General features: G+C 30.3%; 1 protein-coding gene across 2 annotated transcripts in view; it reads left to right on the plus strand.

The window, feature by feature from the left end:
• Positions 1-18598, plus strand: part of LOC105248941 — a 263628-nt gene that overhangs the window by 225454 nt on the left and 19576 nt on the right. For both annotated transcript variants that reach the window (XM_011254038.2, XM_011254039.2), the window contains exon 4: positions 9790-9924. In XM_011254038.2, coding sequence (XP_011252340.1) covers positions 9790-9924 — 135 coding nt within the window. The remainder of the gene's footprint in view (positions 1-9789; positions 9925-18598) is intronic.

The following is an 18598-nucleotide window of genomic DNA, read 5'->3' on the forward strand; positions in this document are numbered from 1 at the left end:
TATTTTTTTTATTCAGTAATAAAAGAATGAAAATCGAAAATTTAAAGCTTGTTTATTTTAATAATTAGTTTTTATTGACTATTTTTTGTGTAACGCCAAATATTAAAATTACGTTAAGAAATAAATTTAAAAAGATGAAGATGGGCATAAATAAATGGACATATATCCATCTCTCGCTATGAATATTCATTGAATTAAAGAAGAACGTTCGAATAAATTGCAACAGCGAATATCTCTCTTATTCGTATATACCTCTTATACTCGTATATAGAATAGAAGTATACATATCTGCGTAAAAGAGATGTAATTATATAATAAATAATTATAAGAAATATATTATTCGTAAGTAGCATATATAAATACATATTTATACAACAATTTAAAAACATCAGATACCTCTTTTACATTTGTATTACGTTGTTTATTTCTTTATTAATCAAAAATCGTTATGAAATAACGTAATATTGTGTAAAACAAGTAAAACAAGTAGAAAAATGAAATCAGCGCGTAATGGATACGATTATGGTGAAGAGAGAGTAAATGATGCTTCGTAACTTTTATAAGGAAGACATTCTTTTGATTTATACGAAAAGTGACAAACTTGTCGCTACGGAATAAGATGACTTATGGAACAGTTTGCATAATACACACTCGACGTTGTCGGTCTATTTCTCAAGTCGGGAGATCTTAAATTTAGCTTGTAAAACTAAAAAAGAAGTACGAATCTCTTGTATCACAAACGTTAAGCAGATTAATGCGCACCGTCTTTCCTTCGAAAGTTAAGAATAGCAAAATGGGGGAAGATGCAAGGTAATAAATACCAGCGGACACCTAAATGTTACTACCGAACCGAGATAGTAGAAACTTCAGACAAAACAAATGTGAATGCAGTGGTAACTACGTGAATCCTATTCTACCAGGCCGCAATGATGGAAGACAGAAAAAAAGAAGCATAGAGTAATTCCTTTCCCCTAGATACTCAGTAATTTTATGAAAAGTTATTCTACATAGTATAATTCCACATAGGCTAACTGAGAGAGAAATAGTTTTCAACTTTAATATATCATGCATTTTATTATACTAAAATGTATAAACTTGATGTATGTAGATTTGTAATGCGCGCAGAGCGAATTAAATTATTAAGTTTTAATGAAAAGAATTATTGTAAACAAAAAAATCAATTAAATAACGATGTATGATATACGAAAAAATATATATATATACATATATATATATTTACAGGAAATGAGAATATGATACTCATGCCGTGGAAAGGATTAACGTAAAACGATCCTGAGAGCAAAGGCCTGGCAACGCCTTTCTCACCGGTTGCAAATCAAGTAAATTCCAGCTTGCGCGTGCATTATCTCGACTGCTTAGCAATAAATATTTCACGCCAATGTTTCGCTCCCTAGTCGCACAGTACATTGGAAAGCCATTATGCTCGGCCTGTCTCTCTCTCTCTCTTTCTCCCACACGTGTCCGTCCTACATTCGCGATTTACGCATCACTGCATTCTGTCGATGCACACATTGGTTGCGCTTAATCCGCGGTGAATAGCATGCGTCAAATTTACTGCCTCCTTTATGAACATTAGTCGTCGACGAAGTAGATGATTGCGAGCATTAGGAATTATCATCGAAAGAGAGAGAGGATGATTACAAGAAAAGTTTTCAATGTCTTAATTTGATCAATTTTTAATATGAAATCCCTCTAAAAATACCCAGTAATTTCAATGAATCCAGATTTCGAACATAAACTCCTGTAATTTTCCTATCCCCGTATTTTCGAAAATTATCGAAATTATATTACTCTTAATTCCCGGGTGAAAAATATCTTCAAAAAGCATTCTATTGCAAGAATGAATGTAATCATACACAACAAATGCATCATTTTTGAAATTGCTCAATTCCTCGGATAATTTTGGCATAGATTTCCGTTTTATCGGTAAACTATAATACTCACATAGGTACACATGCTACTCGAAAAAAGATATATGTTGGCTGGAATTCCAACCCTGCCACCGCAAATGGAGCACGCCATGTTACTCGCACCACCGCGACGATGAATAAATGATTACACTTTTGGCAACGACGTAGCGCAAGAAGAAGCGTATTGCACTGATACTAGATATTTTTTATATCTTTTCACTCCGAAATGTAAGTTCTGTATTTTTTTTAAGTTTATACATAAACAATATCGTACCTCAAAAATTATATCATCTCTACGTTTATTATTTTTAAATAAACTTTATGAAAAATAATGATGCGTTTATTAAATTTTTTTTCGTTATTACAAAGGGAAAGGGAAAAAGGGCGAGTGTGTTTTTAATTTGTATTGGAAAAGAGCTGAAGATGGTTTGTTTGGCAGTTTACGATACTTTTCCTAAAAGAAAACTATTCCATAAAAAATCATTTACCTTTGCGATTCGATGTAGAATTTGTCGAAACATTGCTTATATCATCATTACCGTTTAATTACACGTGCGACTACCGAATTCGGCCAGAGCTTATGGTCAAAATTTATGCGAGTGATCCACGGCGGTACTCTTCGCTCGAGTTCTCTTGCAGCACGTCGCCCGCGGAGATGCAATTTTGAAGGCAATTTAACTTGAGCCACAAGAGCAAGCGTAAGCTATGGGCAAATGTTTACTGTGAAAATCGTTATAGTCGTTCCGAAAGCTTCCGGATCGTGCTCTCACGAGTACTCGGGGACGAAAATGTCTTATACGCATGGCCGCTTAATCCTCCTATTCGCCGGTTCTTGTCCTGCTTTTCACTTTGTCGGGGGATCTTTTTATCTGAAAGGTTTTCCTCACCTACACTTTCTTGTTACTGCGATAAAAATGATTTCGCCCTGATGTCCTACAATAGACAATATCAACAATCCCAAGAATCTAGAATCAGCAGCTTTTCTTTCTCACAGGTTCTATTTCGAATAAAAACTATATTATGTGTATTCGTAACGCTATAAAAATATAATAAACTTTAAATTATATTAAAAATTTGGATTTTGAATCACATTCATGTGCGTATCTTTCTGTCAATCAATTTGGATTTAATATATGCATGCATTATGAGATTTACATTCTCTCTATTGTGCAGTTTCATTACTGTTTTTGAATTGAGATTACGTAACAAAGAGAGAGTTCCTTATTATATTCCTTATCTCCAAGTTTTCGACAACACGATACAGATATGATGTAAGTTATATAGATGATCATTATTTTTAATAATAAAAGATGCAAATACATCATTATTTTTGTTATTTTAAAAGATAAGGCTCTATACTAACTATTTCGAATTTAGATCGAGAGATAAATTTTTTAAAATTGAACACAATAATAATATTTTGAGAAAAATGATTTTATTAATCTAAGCACGTGCATAATTAATTCGTTTATTATTGAATAATATAAATAAAGGGTTACAAGAAAAATTTGTAAAACTGCACTAAAAATTTTCATTAGCTTTTTACTCTAAATATAGACAAATAGTGATCGATATTTTAAAACTTTTATTAAACTGTAAATTTCTGATAGAAAACTATAAATTTTCAAATTTCTGATTAGAAACTATAAATTAATATGATCTTCGATTTGCTTGTGTATGATATTAAAAGATCAAATATGTATGTGTATAATTGCATATATAACGATACAAATTAGTTTTATAACAATTATCCAAAACAAATATGTTATTGATATTATAAATATAGTTTATATTACCTGAAACAAATGTATTATTTATATTATAAATATAATATTTATATTATATATATAGTGTTTATATTATTGTTAGATATGTAATTTAGACATTATATATTATACATTATACATATACTATTTTATTAAATTATTTTTATTTATTATTCAATCATTTTATTATTATACACATGATTTATAGATAATATAAATATAAATGCTTCAATATGAAAACACCAGAATTGAATTGATTTTAACAATAAAAATACATATTCTACACACACACACACACACACACACACACACACATATATATATATATATATATATATATATATATATATATAGAATAAGAATTGTGAATGCTTAAATTATTTATTTTGAAAAGAAAATATATTAATAGTTTCTCTCTTTGTTTCGGCGCACATATTTCAAATATTGATATCAAGTCAATAAATTCTTTTTAATTAATTAATCCTTTCAAATTAAAACGAAATATAATTATTTTTTTCTTCTTTTACCGATTTCTCTATTTTATTACTAGTTTCATCGTATATTTATTCGACTATTTTACATCATAGGCAAAATATTTTATCTTTTGTCGGAACATGTATTAGGCTGCCTTAAATAATAGAGAAATTCCTGAGTTTCTCGAGTAATATCAGCTAAGCATTCCGACTCTGTAATATCGCCCTTTCTCTCAGCACCTCCCATACTCTCTCACATTTTACCCGCCTTTATTGTAGCTAGCACCTTCACGCCCTTTGTCGATGCCCTCGGTGCTCACGCGCGCACTTATACTTCTTTACTTTTCATGAGCCTTTTGAACTAGTTACGAGAATGAATCTTTACAAAATATTATTTTTTTAGTTTCAACATTTTAGTATATTAAATAATCAATAATAAGCAATAAAGTCGATTTTTATACAATTCTCTTTCACTCTCTAAATTTGACTCGTTGCACAGTGAAACTCTTCTGATCAAAATAAAACTGAGCGCTCGAAATAAAATGTGATGCGCCTCTTGTGCACAACTCATGGTGTAAACGAGATTTACGGCACTTGCGTCACTTTTTCGTTCATACTGAATATTGAACCCTCTAAAACAATAAAATCAAGATTTATGATGTACGATAAATTAAGCATTTCCACATGTGCATGTCATCTCACTGCAAAAGCTTTTGCGCATATTCTTAAAAAATATATGACGAAAACTGTCTTGCTTTACTCCAATGAAAAGATTTAAAATGCGCAATATTTTCAGTTTTCAGAGTTTTTTCAACGAAACGGTTTGTACATTCAAGTTTACTTTATTTTCGTTGCAATTTTAACAATCTTTAATCTTGATGCCACGAAAAACAATGCTTGCTTCATTTCCATAACTTACTGCTAAGCTTTGTTTGCCTGCATCATTTTGGGAAATAACAAATTGTATATATGCTATACCATATCATATACATGTTCATCTGTGATATTGCGCCGCATTATTGTCATTTTGGGATCACAGTATGATATATAAATAAATATTTTAAAATGTATTCCGAGTTATCTTTCAGAACATACTCATATACAGTAGTTTAAGTCAACGAATAATCAGACATCAATAGCAAGATTAATAAGTATTTGCAAATTAATAGAGCGAACTTATCGAAATAATTATCTTTGAATAATAGCGAATTAAATTGTGATATTTATGCAAAACTGTATATTATAATTGTGTCAAAAAATATTTTTTTATTATATATATTATATATATAAAATATATTAAAAAGATACTTTCTAGCAATAGATTTTTTGTAAAGTAATTAATTATAAATAATTTTTTTCTTAGAAAAATATTGATTCAAAATTTATCATCAATTACAAATCTCATTTATAAGAATACAAAGATAATTAATGATAATTTAAATAATGCATAGCTGAGCCTAAATATGTCGAGCTGATTACTTTAACATTCTTCTATTTTGATTAAATATGATAAAATATCATTAACTCTTCAAAGTTATTTAGATTTAAATAAGTTTAATTGCAGGGATTTATATATAAATTCTTGAAAAAGATATATACAAAAAATATGTAATTTAATAAATCTTTTATCAATATAATCGCGTAGACCGATTGTATATTTATATCCGAATGAAAAATATATTTGGAGTTTTAAATGAATTATATTAAATTCTTTTTTACATTGGGCGGGAAACAATGGCAGAAATATAGCCGAAAGAGAATAAAATAATTCTATTTTTAAACTATTACATATAATGATAAAGTATTTTCCCGTTTTTTTTTATTATTTTTTATTGCTATGAATTATGAATCACAACATTAACAATATAGAGCAAAATGTATTATGGCTTTTATGGCTTTGTCTATTTTTTATTATTTTTTTATTATCATTAAATGTGAAATTTAATGATTATTCAATAGGTTTCCTCTGGGTATTAAAATTTTTTGGCTATCTTCTATTCTACTGCTACGTTCTATTTTGCAAACGTTTTCTTTGCACCTGCAACTGCGCACGAACTCTTGGAACCACGTTAGTTGCTCTTTTATGATGCACTTTACGGTCTTTGGGAGAAAATTCAGTTTTATTATAGAAGAATCCTCAGGCGCACCGGTGACTGCGAAACGCTATCCTTTTTTCTTCCGTTCTCTGCTCATCGATAAAGCCGGTACGAGCAAGATAGTTCAGGCTGATATAAGATGTCGCATAGAAGCTAGATTCGTTATGAAGTTCATCTCACCTATCCGGAAATTGTAGAAAATTTAAAATTGTGTATCACGTGTTAAGAACAAAAAAAATGAAAAAATGAGAAAATATGAATTTAATGAACGGAAATTTGTTATAATATCGAGGCGGATATTGTTGTAATTTGTGATATGAATCATCACGAAGCAATTTAATTCAACAGCGTCATTTACAACATCGTATAATTGAAAATTGAAAATTTATTGTTGAAATTAACCAGAATGTCTGCACCTTGAATTTGCCAGATCAATTAAAAAAGGGAAATTAACCGTCAGGACATTGTGGCACATAGACTGAAGGCATTACTTGAAGAGCATAGCTTTGGTTTTAGTGGGCATTACTTGAAGAGGGTGAGCATTAGTAGGCATTACTTGAGCATTAATGAACATTACAGGGCACTACTTGAATAGCGGCACTACGTTACACATATCTACATAATAATGCCTAAAACTATTTTAATACATTAATAATCAGTAATACGTACGATTTTTTTTATTTTTATTTTTTAAAGCGATTTCTCTAATATCTAAAATTAAAACCATTTCTTCTAATCCTTTTGAACATTACGGAAACTTATTTAAACTTATTTAAAATAATATAATAATTATTAGTCATTACTAGATATTGTACAATTTTAATCAGCAGTCTGTTATTCTTTGAAAATAATTTTTTTAATCATTATTCTACTATATACCAATTGTAAAAATAAAAAATAATAATTATAATGATTATAAATATTAATTGAAATGATAATTTAATTTAAAAGAGTCTGAAAAAAACTCGAATAAGATAATAAAGAATTACATAATAACATTTTATATATATCTATGCATACATATATCGCGAAATTGATTTTTATTGATCAATTATAACACGTATCTGTAAATATTTTGTTAAAATATAATTGACAGAAATTTATTAGATAGAATTTAATGAGAGCGTTCTATACGTTCTATACGTCCTAACTGCAAAATCGATCAGGAAATTACTTTTTTTTTTAATCATCCTTTTATCGATTATGAAAACAAAAACACTATTGCAGCAATTGCCTTTTAGAAAAATTTCCTCGCACACACTTCGGCTATTTTTCCTGAAGTCACGCGAAAGTAAATCGTTTCGAAAGTGTTGAGAAAGATGAGAAACGTTGGCATGTGCGCGCTTCATAGAGTAAGGTGTCCTTATAAAGAGCGGTCGTAAAGTGCTGAACGTCGCTTAAAGGGTCGTCTTCGGGCTGCTATTACTTCGAGAAGAGCACTTTGCACTATTACCAATACACGAAACACGACGATACTGACGGGAAATGATAGAGTCGAAAGACGGAGGCAATAGTTAATCTTAACTCGGATCTTTCCTCTTCAGAGCTCGTCTGACGAAGAATGTCCTTATTCCCTGTTTATTCGCTTATCCTGCGATCTCACTTGCCACTTTGGCGTACAAAGCGCTTACTACATACACATTAAAGGAGAGTATCATGTAACAATGCTTTATGGATCAGCCAGTTCGATTTTAAAAGCATTTTTAATGCAAATCTTTCTTCCATAAAGGATAGACTTTTGCTTTTTTCAAATACTTCAACTTTTTAACTTTTCAACGTTTCAAATTTAGATTATAAAACGTAATTAATATTGCTTATATTTAGACATATATTATCTATTGAAAAAAATGTGCGTTTACTATTTTTAGAAAAAGAAGAATAATAACTTTATGATGTAAAAAGGATAAAAGAATCAGCTAATGAAAGTTAAAGCGCAATATCTGTGACGCGATTTTTCATCGTTATATTATATATGTGATGAAGTAAAATTTTAAATAATGATGAAACATTCTTTAGAGAATTTAGTTTATTATTTATTGTAACATAATTATTACGCATACATATCATAATTAATATATTGACTTTACGAATTTGCGTAGTACGCTTTGACTCTTATTGGTCTAATTTTTTTGTAGCTTTTAATTTATTTAATTAAGTAACACATTTGTAAATAATATTTTGTACGAAAATTAGGAAATTAAAAAATTTCTAATTGTTCGTGTCATCATATTATAAATATATTACATAAATATATTACAATTAAATTCTAAAATAAAGTTTCTGATTAAATTTTAGTCAAATCATACTTTAATGTTTTAATCATACTTTAATCACGTTAATATAATGACAATATTATTTAAAAAGTATTTTTTTATAAACAAATCTTTAAGAAAAAAGAAATTTTATTAAAAAATATTGTTTTATATATACTTCTTTGATGCAATATAATGAAATATATCGAACAAGTAATTGCATTAAAAATGATTATAAGATTAAGTAAAAGTGCATTTACTGGTTAGAGTTCTACGATAAGATATGATAAAAATGATGCATTATAAATTGTCAGTATAAAGATTGATATCTTTTTATCGATATCTGTTTGAAATGTGAAATAGGAAAGCATCATCTTAACGCGCATCAGCAAATTTCCTGATGGATAGGCGTGGTTAAAAAAAAAAGAGTTGAATCAATCTTACTCAGGAAATAATATCGCACATTTCACGAGAGGCGTGTGTCTAGGTAGATTATAATTCAAAAATTACCACCTGTCATTGAGAACGCTCGTCAACTAGCTGTTGTACGTGAAAATTTTCTGCGATGTTTCACCCTTATCCAGAACATGGATGGCAGGCGATCAATCCTGATGTCGGGAACTCGAAGAGTTCTATCACGTTAGTAAAACTGATTTAAAGACCGCATCGTAATCCTTTCGTTAAGTCCTCGTCGACGAGATACCCGTTCCATTAATGCAGAATGGGATAAAGTCGGTAGTACATAATGTTGTCGCGCGTCGCACATTTCCCGAGTGCATACAAATTGCTTTGTCTCGATGGCTATTTTTCTCGCTCCAGCCATACAGGACGATCGGGGCAAATACGTTCGAAATTTCCCTTTACGACCATCCTTTACATCGCCTAATCCCCCTCGTAAAAGCTAGCGCTCGTGGCGAATCCTACTTTTGCTCGCTATAGAACGTCGCCAAGGAAGAGTTCGAAGGAAGCTTCAAGACGTTGCGAATAAAAGGAACGATATCGTTGGGGCGAAATTGAGGCGAGAGATTTCAGCGCGGATTTCCACGGGAAACAAATCGAGCAACGTCGCGTTATCGAACTCCCAACGGCAATGTAAATTCGATAGATGGTTCATTGCAAAATAGAATTATTTTCAAGTATATGATGTAGCGAGACAAAAGCGAATGATATCGCAAGACGTTATTTTTATCTTACGTGAACAGTAGTTTATTTTATTAGAAACATGTAATTATATTCGCTAAATAAATATGTTTCTTCTAAATATTTTTCAGAGTTTACCGCAAACACCAGCCGGTGGTGCTGGTGGAAAAGCAAGCGCGAGTACCGGTTCAGGTGCTGGGATGGTCAATGGTGCTGGTGCCGATCATGAAAACATCCGGGATGGTGCTGGCATAGATACAGAGCTCGTAAGTACACAAATAATTCGCAATTGGTATATTTTGGACAATCTTCTCTCTCTCTTTATTTTTAACTTTTTAAAGAAATTAAATGTAATTATATGCGACACATTTTCGGGTTTATTATCGGAAATTAAAATAGCAGTGTGTATGTGTGTATACTTTTAATAAATATTAATACATATTATGGTATGCTTATTTTATAAATCATATCTAGAATTCTTTGCATAACAACCGATCCCATGATTATTTAAACTTTTCTTTTGTGATATCAAGTGTGCAGTGAAATGTTACAATGGTATTCTTTATAATGGTATTTTTAAAACTTGATTTAATTTGGATACTTCTTTTTGCGGTTAATGAGTTTCGGTAAAACTACATCGTCCGATGACGAAGTGGAAGTAGAACAAATCATTGTCTTTCTTTGTCGATAATTTCAACGCTTTTGCAAAAGTTTCTCGCAAGTGCGCTACCGCGACGAAAGTTTTATATGGCAAAAGAACCGACCGGCAAAGCGGCTATTCGTTGCACCGGATGCTATTGTTTACTTCATTCTACTTCGGTTCGAGCGGACCCTTTCATTGCGACGTACCACGGGACTAGTAGGGTGAAAGTAAAAAAGAGAGGAAAAAAAAGTCTCGCGCTGGCATGTCATGGGAAATCACTGTGATTACTCTCGACCTCTAAGTTATTCACAAGAGGTCCACATTCGAAATTTCATTCAGAATGCAACTCACTACATGTATTTTGTTTTCAAAATTATAAATACTGAATTTTCGAAATTAGAGTGCGTACAAATTCTAATAAAACTTATATTTAAATTTATATATATAGAGCATTCTTTGTCAAGCGAACTTTACCCAGCGTTTCCAAAATTGTATCGAAATAAAAAAATCATCTTACTCAAATATAGATGCACGCATAAACTATCAAAAGCCATAAAAATTTAAGGGTGGGTTCAATGTAGCAAATATAAAACAAATAAAAATGTGAAAATAAAATAAAAAACGATGCCATTAAAATGCATCGTAAAATTGATTTTCAAGGGTGTTGGAGCCTTGATTAAAAATCTATTGTCAAATTTTAGAAACTCAAAATGACGGATATAAAAGTATAAAATAAAAGTAAAAAATGAAAGAAAAATATTTATATCAAGCACAAATTTATATATTTATAATATAAAATATTTAACGAAAAAGAAAGATAAAATATGTATTTGCAGAAACAACTTTATGAAAGAAAAAAAATACTGACGCCATTTCTCCATTTATTTCCACGTTTTTTTGTTTTATATCCGCTATATCGAACTTGCCATCTTGAATTTTTTTAAAATTCACGTGGCTTTCGATAGCTTATGCAACTACATTTGCAACTAGATTTGCAAGGTGGTTTTTCTACGTCGAATAATTTGGAATTTTGGAACGATGAATATATAAATTATATATCATCGTATTGACAAAATTACAATAAATAATTGTACATGAAAATCGTCGAAAAAGGAAAAGGATATTCGGCATGCGTGAAAGAATTAAAAAATGTTGACGTCTGCGCATAATAACATAAATTAAAAAGGAAAAAAGAAGGGAAGCAGCAAGATCCTCGGAAAGCACGCAATACGGGATCTAACCAGCCGATAGAAGCTAGCTGGAATTCAGGAATTAAGCGATTACTTCCGAAGTTAACCGGCATCTCCATTGTTCCCGGCATCAATCCGCCTCTCCAACGATTCTCCCGTTTTTTCGCACGTCGATCTATTCGCACGGAATTAAAACCGTTATCTGCGTCCCTCCACCCGCTTCGCCAACTTCCAAAGAGCGGAGGAACGAGTGGCAAAGAATGGAATCTATATATGAACAAAAGGAATGTGAATAGAGATGGAAGCGACTGGTCATTCCCAAGTCCTGCGATTTTGATGATATTATATTGTATATTATATTGAACTTTACTAATACACATTATCATATTATCACTGCTCCCCTTTTTGTCAAAATAACATCTCTCTGATTTTTTTCATATCTATTTTAATATTTTACATGAAATAAAATATTAAAAAAAATTATATATACAATTTGCAAATTATAAATAAATATAGCTATACGTATATTAAATTGATAATATCTAATCTAAAATCTTTATATTAAAATATCGCTGATCTTTCAATAATTTTTTCCTCATAACGTTTAATTTTTTAAGACATTTATTAATTGTGTTCCTACATGTAAAATTATACGTGCCTTTCGATTAAAGAGAGCGGAAGCATTTCAGAGAAAGGATATTATATATTTCTTTGAACACGCTGTTAATAAAAGAAATTTCGAATATACGTATAAGTAACGAAACTATCTTTGCGGAATCCAATTGGATTGCTAGTGATCGATATTATTCATCTGGCTTTATGGGTACTTTTAATCGAGCTTCCGGAAAAGCTCACGCCCACCGTGATTGTTCGTTCGTTCGAAATGTCGGCTCTACGATAGGCGTTAACAATTTTTTCATCGCTGTCCCCATTCTCTCCGTGCTCTTCCTCTTTTCCATCTCGGCCGAATTTTTTGCAATTTTTTCGGTGTCTATCGATTTACATGCGCCAGCAAAATCGACGATGCTTACGTCGTTTGCCGCGCTCGTCTAGCAGTTTATAATCGAAAAGCGGTGGGACGCGAGTTTCGGTAGTACGACAGCCCAGATGAAGTTGGGAAACGTTTTATTGTGCTTACTACAACTCGTTGTCCCGTTTTCCGTTTCGATATATTGAAGCCTTCTAACCTCTCTTGACCATTCTTACGTATTTGCGTATTCATCTCTGCATCGCTTATATGACAGAAGTAAAATTGGAAACATGGTAGGATCAGAAATATTTATATCTCGCATATTCTCTCGTGTCAATATGTAATGGGACATAGTTTCTAGAAATCGCAATACATTCTTCTTTGTGCTATATTTCAAAAACAAGCGTGATGTATATGCATATTACAATGCAGAGATAGCAATATATGTATTGTTCGCGTTTGCCCTTTATATTTTGAATTGAAAGTATTTTCAATTTGTACTTTTATTACTCGAAAAAATTGCTTATATCTTAAATTATTTTTGCATCGTATGAGTAATCAGCATAAAAGATGAATATAAAGTTAAACATTTGGAAGTAGAGTAATATATTTTGTTTTGTTTTAATAAAGATTATCGCGTTAGCTATTTTTTTCTTTTCTACAAAATATCCTAATTTATTTCATAATTAATTTCTCAACTTTCGATTGCTTTCATATCATTCGTTCAGAATATGTTAAATATGTTACAATAATTAATTGAGTCAGGATATAAAACCAAATAACACATTTATTACAAAGTTGTAATCATTTTGAATTTGAATAATGAAATCTAAATTGTAAGAGAAGAATGAAAAGAAGAAGAAGAAAAGATGAAAGAGAATTGTTTAAAATATCTATTATTTTGTAATATGACAAATATTCTGTTTGATAATTTCTAAAAAAGTTAATATTTCTAAGATTAGTTGTCTTCTATAAATCGAAAACTTTTTTACTCTTTTCTATAATCGACTTGAGTGAGTGATTTAGGAGCGACACAGACAAATCGAGAATGCAAGGGTCTATCTTGCGTGTCTTGTAGCAATTTTCTGTGGCAAAAAAGTCAATTTCATTGCCATTATTCTGTCAATTTATTACGCTTGTCTTATTCAAGTTACACTAATCTCGAAATTTTTCACAAAAGCGAACACAAAGCTTTCTCTAAGCTGCATAATTATTCATGAACATCCAATGTTACTCTTTTTTCCAAGTCACGCATACGTTTTATTTCCTTTATTTCTCATGATTTTTTTTTCTAATTCTTACACTCGAAACAAAGATAAAAAGCAAGAAGAGAAAGATTATCGTTACTTATTACATATTTACTCAAGAGAAGTAACAAGAAATATTAGAAAAATGCATACAGTACATCTGTACTCGCGTATTTGCTTAATTAAACGGTAGATTAGCAAAATGTCTGACCAAAGTTGCGAGTAACAATACAGTTTCGTGATTATGCAAATTTCTTTAATTTCTTCCTGGCCATCTGCGACGAGCGTTAATGTCGCGTAATAAAGGAACCGAGTTATGGGAAGGAATACTTCTTATATATATGCTGCTTGTGTCAAAATATTTTTTAATTCACTGTCAGATTTCTGCAATTTAATTGACATTTACTTATATTTTAAGAAACGTACTTAGCAGAAAGAAGAGAGTACGCGCAGAATAATTGAATAATTTTAAGGTTTAAACAAATAACGTAGAATTAAATTTCTTTTCGAATATAACTTTCTCATATTTTCCTCTCTTTCAGTAACTCTCGGAACAATATTGTAACAATATTGTAATATTACAAAAAATAATTATATATAGCATACTGATCAATCAATTTTCATTATATACAAGAGAAAACATATTTTTTTATTTTCTAATTTTCCTTTTTTTTCCAATTTTTTTATGTATAAAATGAATTAAGGAAAAAAGCAGTATTCTTACATTGTCAAATTACAAAAACACAGTAAAGAAAGCAGTTACATATAAATAAATGTTCTCCGTAATGGTGGAAGAGGCGCCGAACGTTTTATTAAGCCGGATACGTAAAAACCATAGTCAGCCGATGCGAAGAAGTAGAAGCGGGTAGAAACGCGTTTATCGAAAGAAGAAAAGAGAATGTGGCAGGATGAAAAGGGTAGAAAAAAGAAAGAAAGGCCTGATGCATGGTATTAACAAAGAAGCACTCGGCAGCACAGGGGCTTTGAATTCACAAACTCTTTCCTCCTCCACCTCTGTTATTTCCTATCTGCCCAGCATTACACATTTTTCTTCGCTTATATCACGAAAAATGTTGGTGAATCGTTTCATACTCGCATTCATAAGTGACCGCGAATTCGTTTTATTAAACTTTTTAAATGAGAATTACATGCATAACAACGATAGTTTGATAAAATGGACAAGCATATTGGAAGCATATGAAAAGGACCGCATGTTTCTAATTAAAGTAGGAATAAATGTGAAGAGCGGAATATCTTTAAAAAAAGAAAAGAATTAAAATATATAATGTCAATGTGCGCTAATATAAATATATTATATTGTATAATATATTTATATTAGCGCACATTGACATTATATATTTTAATTTTAATATTATATTTTAATTTTATTATTATATTTTAATATTATATAATATTATATAAATGCGTGCAACAAATATTGTTTGACTTAAAATTGCCTCGTATCACATATTCTTACGGAAGTTCGTAAAGTTTGATAGCGTAAAACATTATTTTATACTTGGGAATAAAAATTGATTATTATACTAAAAAATTACTTTTAATAAAATGTAAATTTTTCAACACTAGATTCATGCTTCCTTTCTTAGGGATCTCTTTTTTTGATCGATGGAATTATCACCACATTTTGTATTCTTGAAATTATTCGATTATTCCGTAAGACAGTTTACATCTTACATGCATTCAAGAGATAACATTTTAGCAATATATGTGTAATACTATGCTAAATACGGGAGAGAGAGCCTCGTAAGCTCTCGTATAATCCTAGGCAATCCAGATCTTGGATATGAAGTATGTTACATTATCTCAATATAAGGGAAAACAATGTCTGTATCGCACATAACAGCTCGAATCATAAATCAAGGAAATAAACCAAACTCTCTCATCTTTGTTTGAATCTCATACTTTCTCGTTGCATTATCACTTTGATACTTCAAAAAAGTCAAGAACTTATATCTCTTTTATTTAATCGAATGCGTTAACGTCAACGTTTGTACAAATTTTTCCACCGATATTTTTTAAATATAACATCTTTTTAAGAAACAAGAATCGATTTTCGACAAAATTAATAATAATTCGATTTTTTAAATATTATCAAATTATTATTCGATATTTTATGAATAAATGCTACATTTTTATTTTCATTTTCTTTTTTATCAGTTAGAAGATCAATTTTAAAGTTTTTTTCTGCAAATAAATCTACATCGCAATTACTAAAGTGAACTACTTAAATGCGCTTTGAACCACTTAAGCAATGATAGTAAAGTTTTGTAAAGTCAATTAGCAATATCTCTTTCATTTTAATCGTGATATTGTCTATCTGTTACATATATGAAAGTTTAAGAAAGAAAATTAGATTAAGTACTTTTATCTGTTTTAACTATAAAATTTTATTTTATCTATTTTTGTAAAAAGCACAATCCGCTGTAACATTCAGAATTAAAATTTAATATAAATTAATTTTATAAAAGTATCCTATAAATTAATTCTATAATATAAATTAATTCAATCTTTGTATGTTTAATTTGCATTTATGAGATTTTATTATAATTTCCATTTATGAGATTTTATTATTTATTTTTACTTCCACGTATCTTCACATCGCTTTCTCCAGCAAGTGCCACATTTTGTGCGTTTTAATAAGCCGTGTAAAGCAAGTGGAGTTATATTGCAGATGTTAAAAGCTTTATTTAAAGCACAAAGAAGCCTCTCGGGATATAGCGTTTTTTTTCGTCTTCTCGCCTGATTAATCTTGTGTGCAGAATGTTTCCGCACTTTTGTTAGATTTTTGCATTTCTGTCCCATGTGGTCTTAAGAAAGAGAAAACTATTTTTCCTTTTTTTTCTTTTTTTTTAATAAAAAAAGCGGGTTAAACTTGCTATTAACCCAAAAGAAACTTTATCCCATCTTTTTTGGATCTTCTCATTTTTTCATTAGCCTTACGATTAGTCTTTACGACAGCAGCTTTTTTAAGAGAAAAGCGCCCTACCTAACTTTTTATCTTGTCCGGTTTTCTTCAAGGAAAATCCCTTTCGTTCGTGGTTCTCTAATAAATTGCTATCTAATTGCGCGTCATCTTATACAATGCATATTTTATTAGCAAAAGATTCGCCGGAATTTTCTTTATCGTCAAAGATTAATCATTTTCTAGATATACTTTATGAAGAAAATCGAAAATACAAAGGAAATACTTATTACGTATTTTAAAACTAGCAGAACATATAAATATTTTTTAACATAAATAGAAATACGTACGTTCATTAAAAGAATGAAAGTAAAACGAGTAAAATAAGGAATAACTGAACAGGTATGATTACGGATTTCATATAATTTGGAATCATTAATTGCGAGCTGTATAAGATTAGATTTAGGAGTGAAAAAATAAAGGCTTTTTGTCACTTGATTGAAGTTTCTTTCAAGTGGCATGATTTAATTCTTCTCTAACAACAGATGTAATCCAAATTGAACACGAAAAAGAGAAACCGGAAACAACACTAGGGTATTCACTTTGTTACTCGCAGTTAACGGGAAATAGGTGGCATGGAGACGCTTTACGATCCGTGGAAACTTCGTAATAGTACCGTACCGTTACGACCTTCCGCGCCCTCCGTTTCAATAAACTAATTGAACCTAAAACTTCTCAAAGCCACGTAAAGTCCTAGTTGAACAATATTCATCCACCATCATAAAATACCGCGTAGTTCTAAAGTTACGTCAGTGACATTTATTAGAAAATGATTATGGACAAGAATTTAAAGTAATATTCACACGTCTTGCAGAAACTGTCACTCACGAAAGTTGATAAACGTAAATGCGTTACTGTATTATTATCTTCATGTAAAAACTAGTTCCGAAAGGGTTTAAAAATGTGCCTAAATCTAATTTAAAAATTTCGTGTTAAATATTTGTTAAAGGAAATAGAGAAATGTAAAAATTTCTGAAATATTTAAAAGAGAAAATTGACATAAATTTGCTTTCCATCCACAAGGTGTCAAGGCAATCTCTTCCAAAAAAAGCTCTTGTAGTTCTTGTAGCTCGAGAGTTTTTCGAAACACTATAATAAAGTATTTTTTCATCGAGTACTTTTCGAATTATGAAGCTTGAAATATTTTCTTAATTTTACATAAATCATAAAATATCTAATAAAATATTCATTTTTAGATTACCTTACCTTAATACTTTTCTGTAGAAAATAATGAGAGGAATCAATTGGTATAATGAAAACACATAATTGTTTCTAAGAAAAAATATGTAATTTGCAATTAACAATTACATTTTTTTTAAACAAATACGTGTTTTTTTTTTTTAAACAATTACGTGTTTTCTAACTCGAAAAGTACTCGATAAAAAAATATTTTATTATAGTATTTTGAAAAGCTCTCGAGATAAGCTACAAGAGCTTTTTTTGGGAAGAGATTGCCCTGACTACCTATATGTTTAATTCTTTAGCAAAGAAGCTCTAGCAGGTTACGGAAACAAATGCATTATTGAGACAATAAAATTACCTTTTATCAGATGAAGAGCTTTAGAGAGGAATTTAGGATAGCGTAGCATGGCTAGGTTTTCACACTTTCACATTAACTTGTACAACCCAACCAGCTATTGGGATAGAAAGTTTTCACGCTACTCGCGAGTTGAGCCGAAAATGTTATCTCGTCGATGTTGTATTACCGAAAGTTAAGTTTAAGCTATTTGAATCCTGTACGGATCATACGAGTTTATCAGTTATCCGAAAGCTTTTAAAGCATGCGAGACTAGTGTAGTGAAAATAATTTCGTGTGATTGCAAAACATTTAGAAATATAAGGGAGGATCGGTTTATCTTTTCTTGTAATAATTAATTATTATATTTGTTAATAAAATTATATATTCA

Source organism: Camponotus floridanus, unplaced genomic scaffold (genome assembly GCF_003227725.1).
Source record: "Camponotus floridanus strain SB8 unplaced genomic scaffold, Cflo_v7.5 scaffold19, whole genome shotgun sequence".
Lineage (NCBI taxonomy): Eukaryota > Metazoa > Arthropoda > Insecta > Hymenoptera > Formicidae > Camponotus > Camponotus floridanus.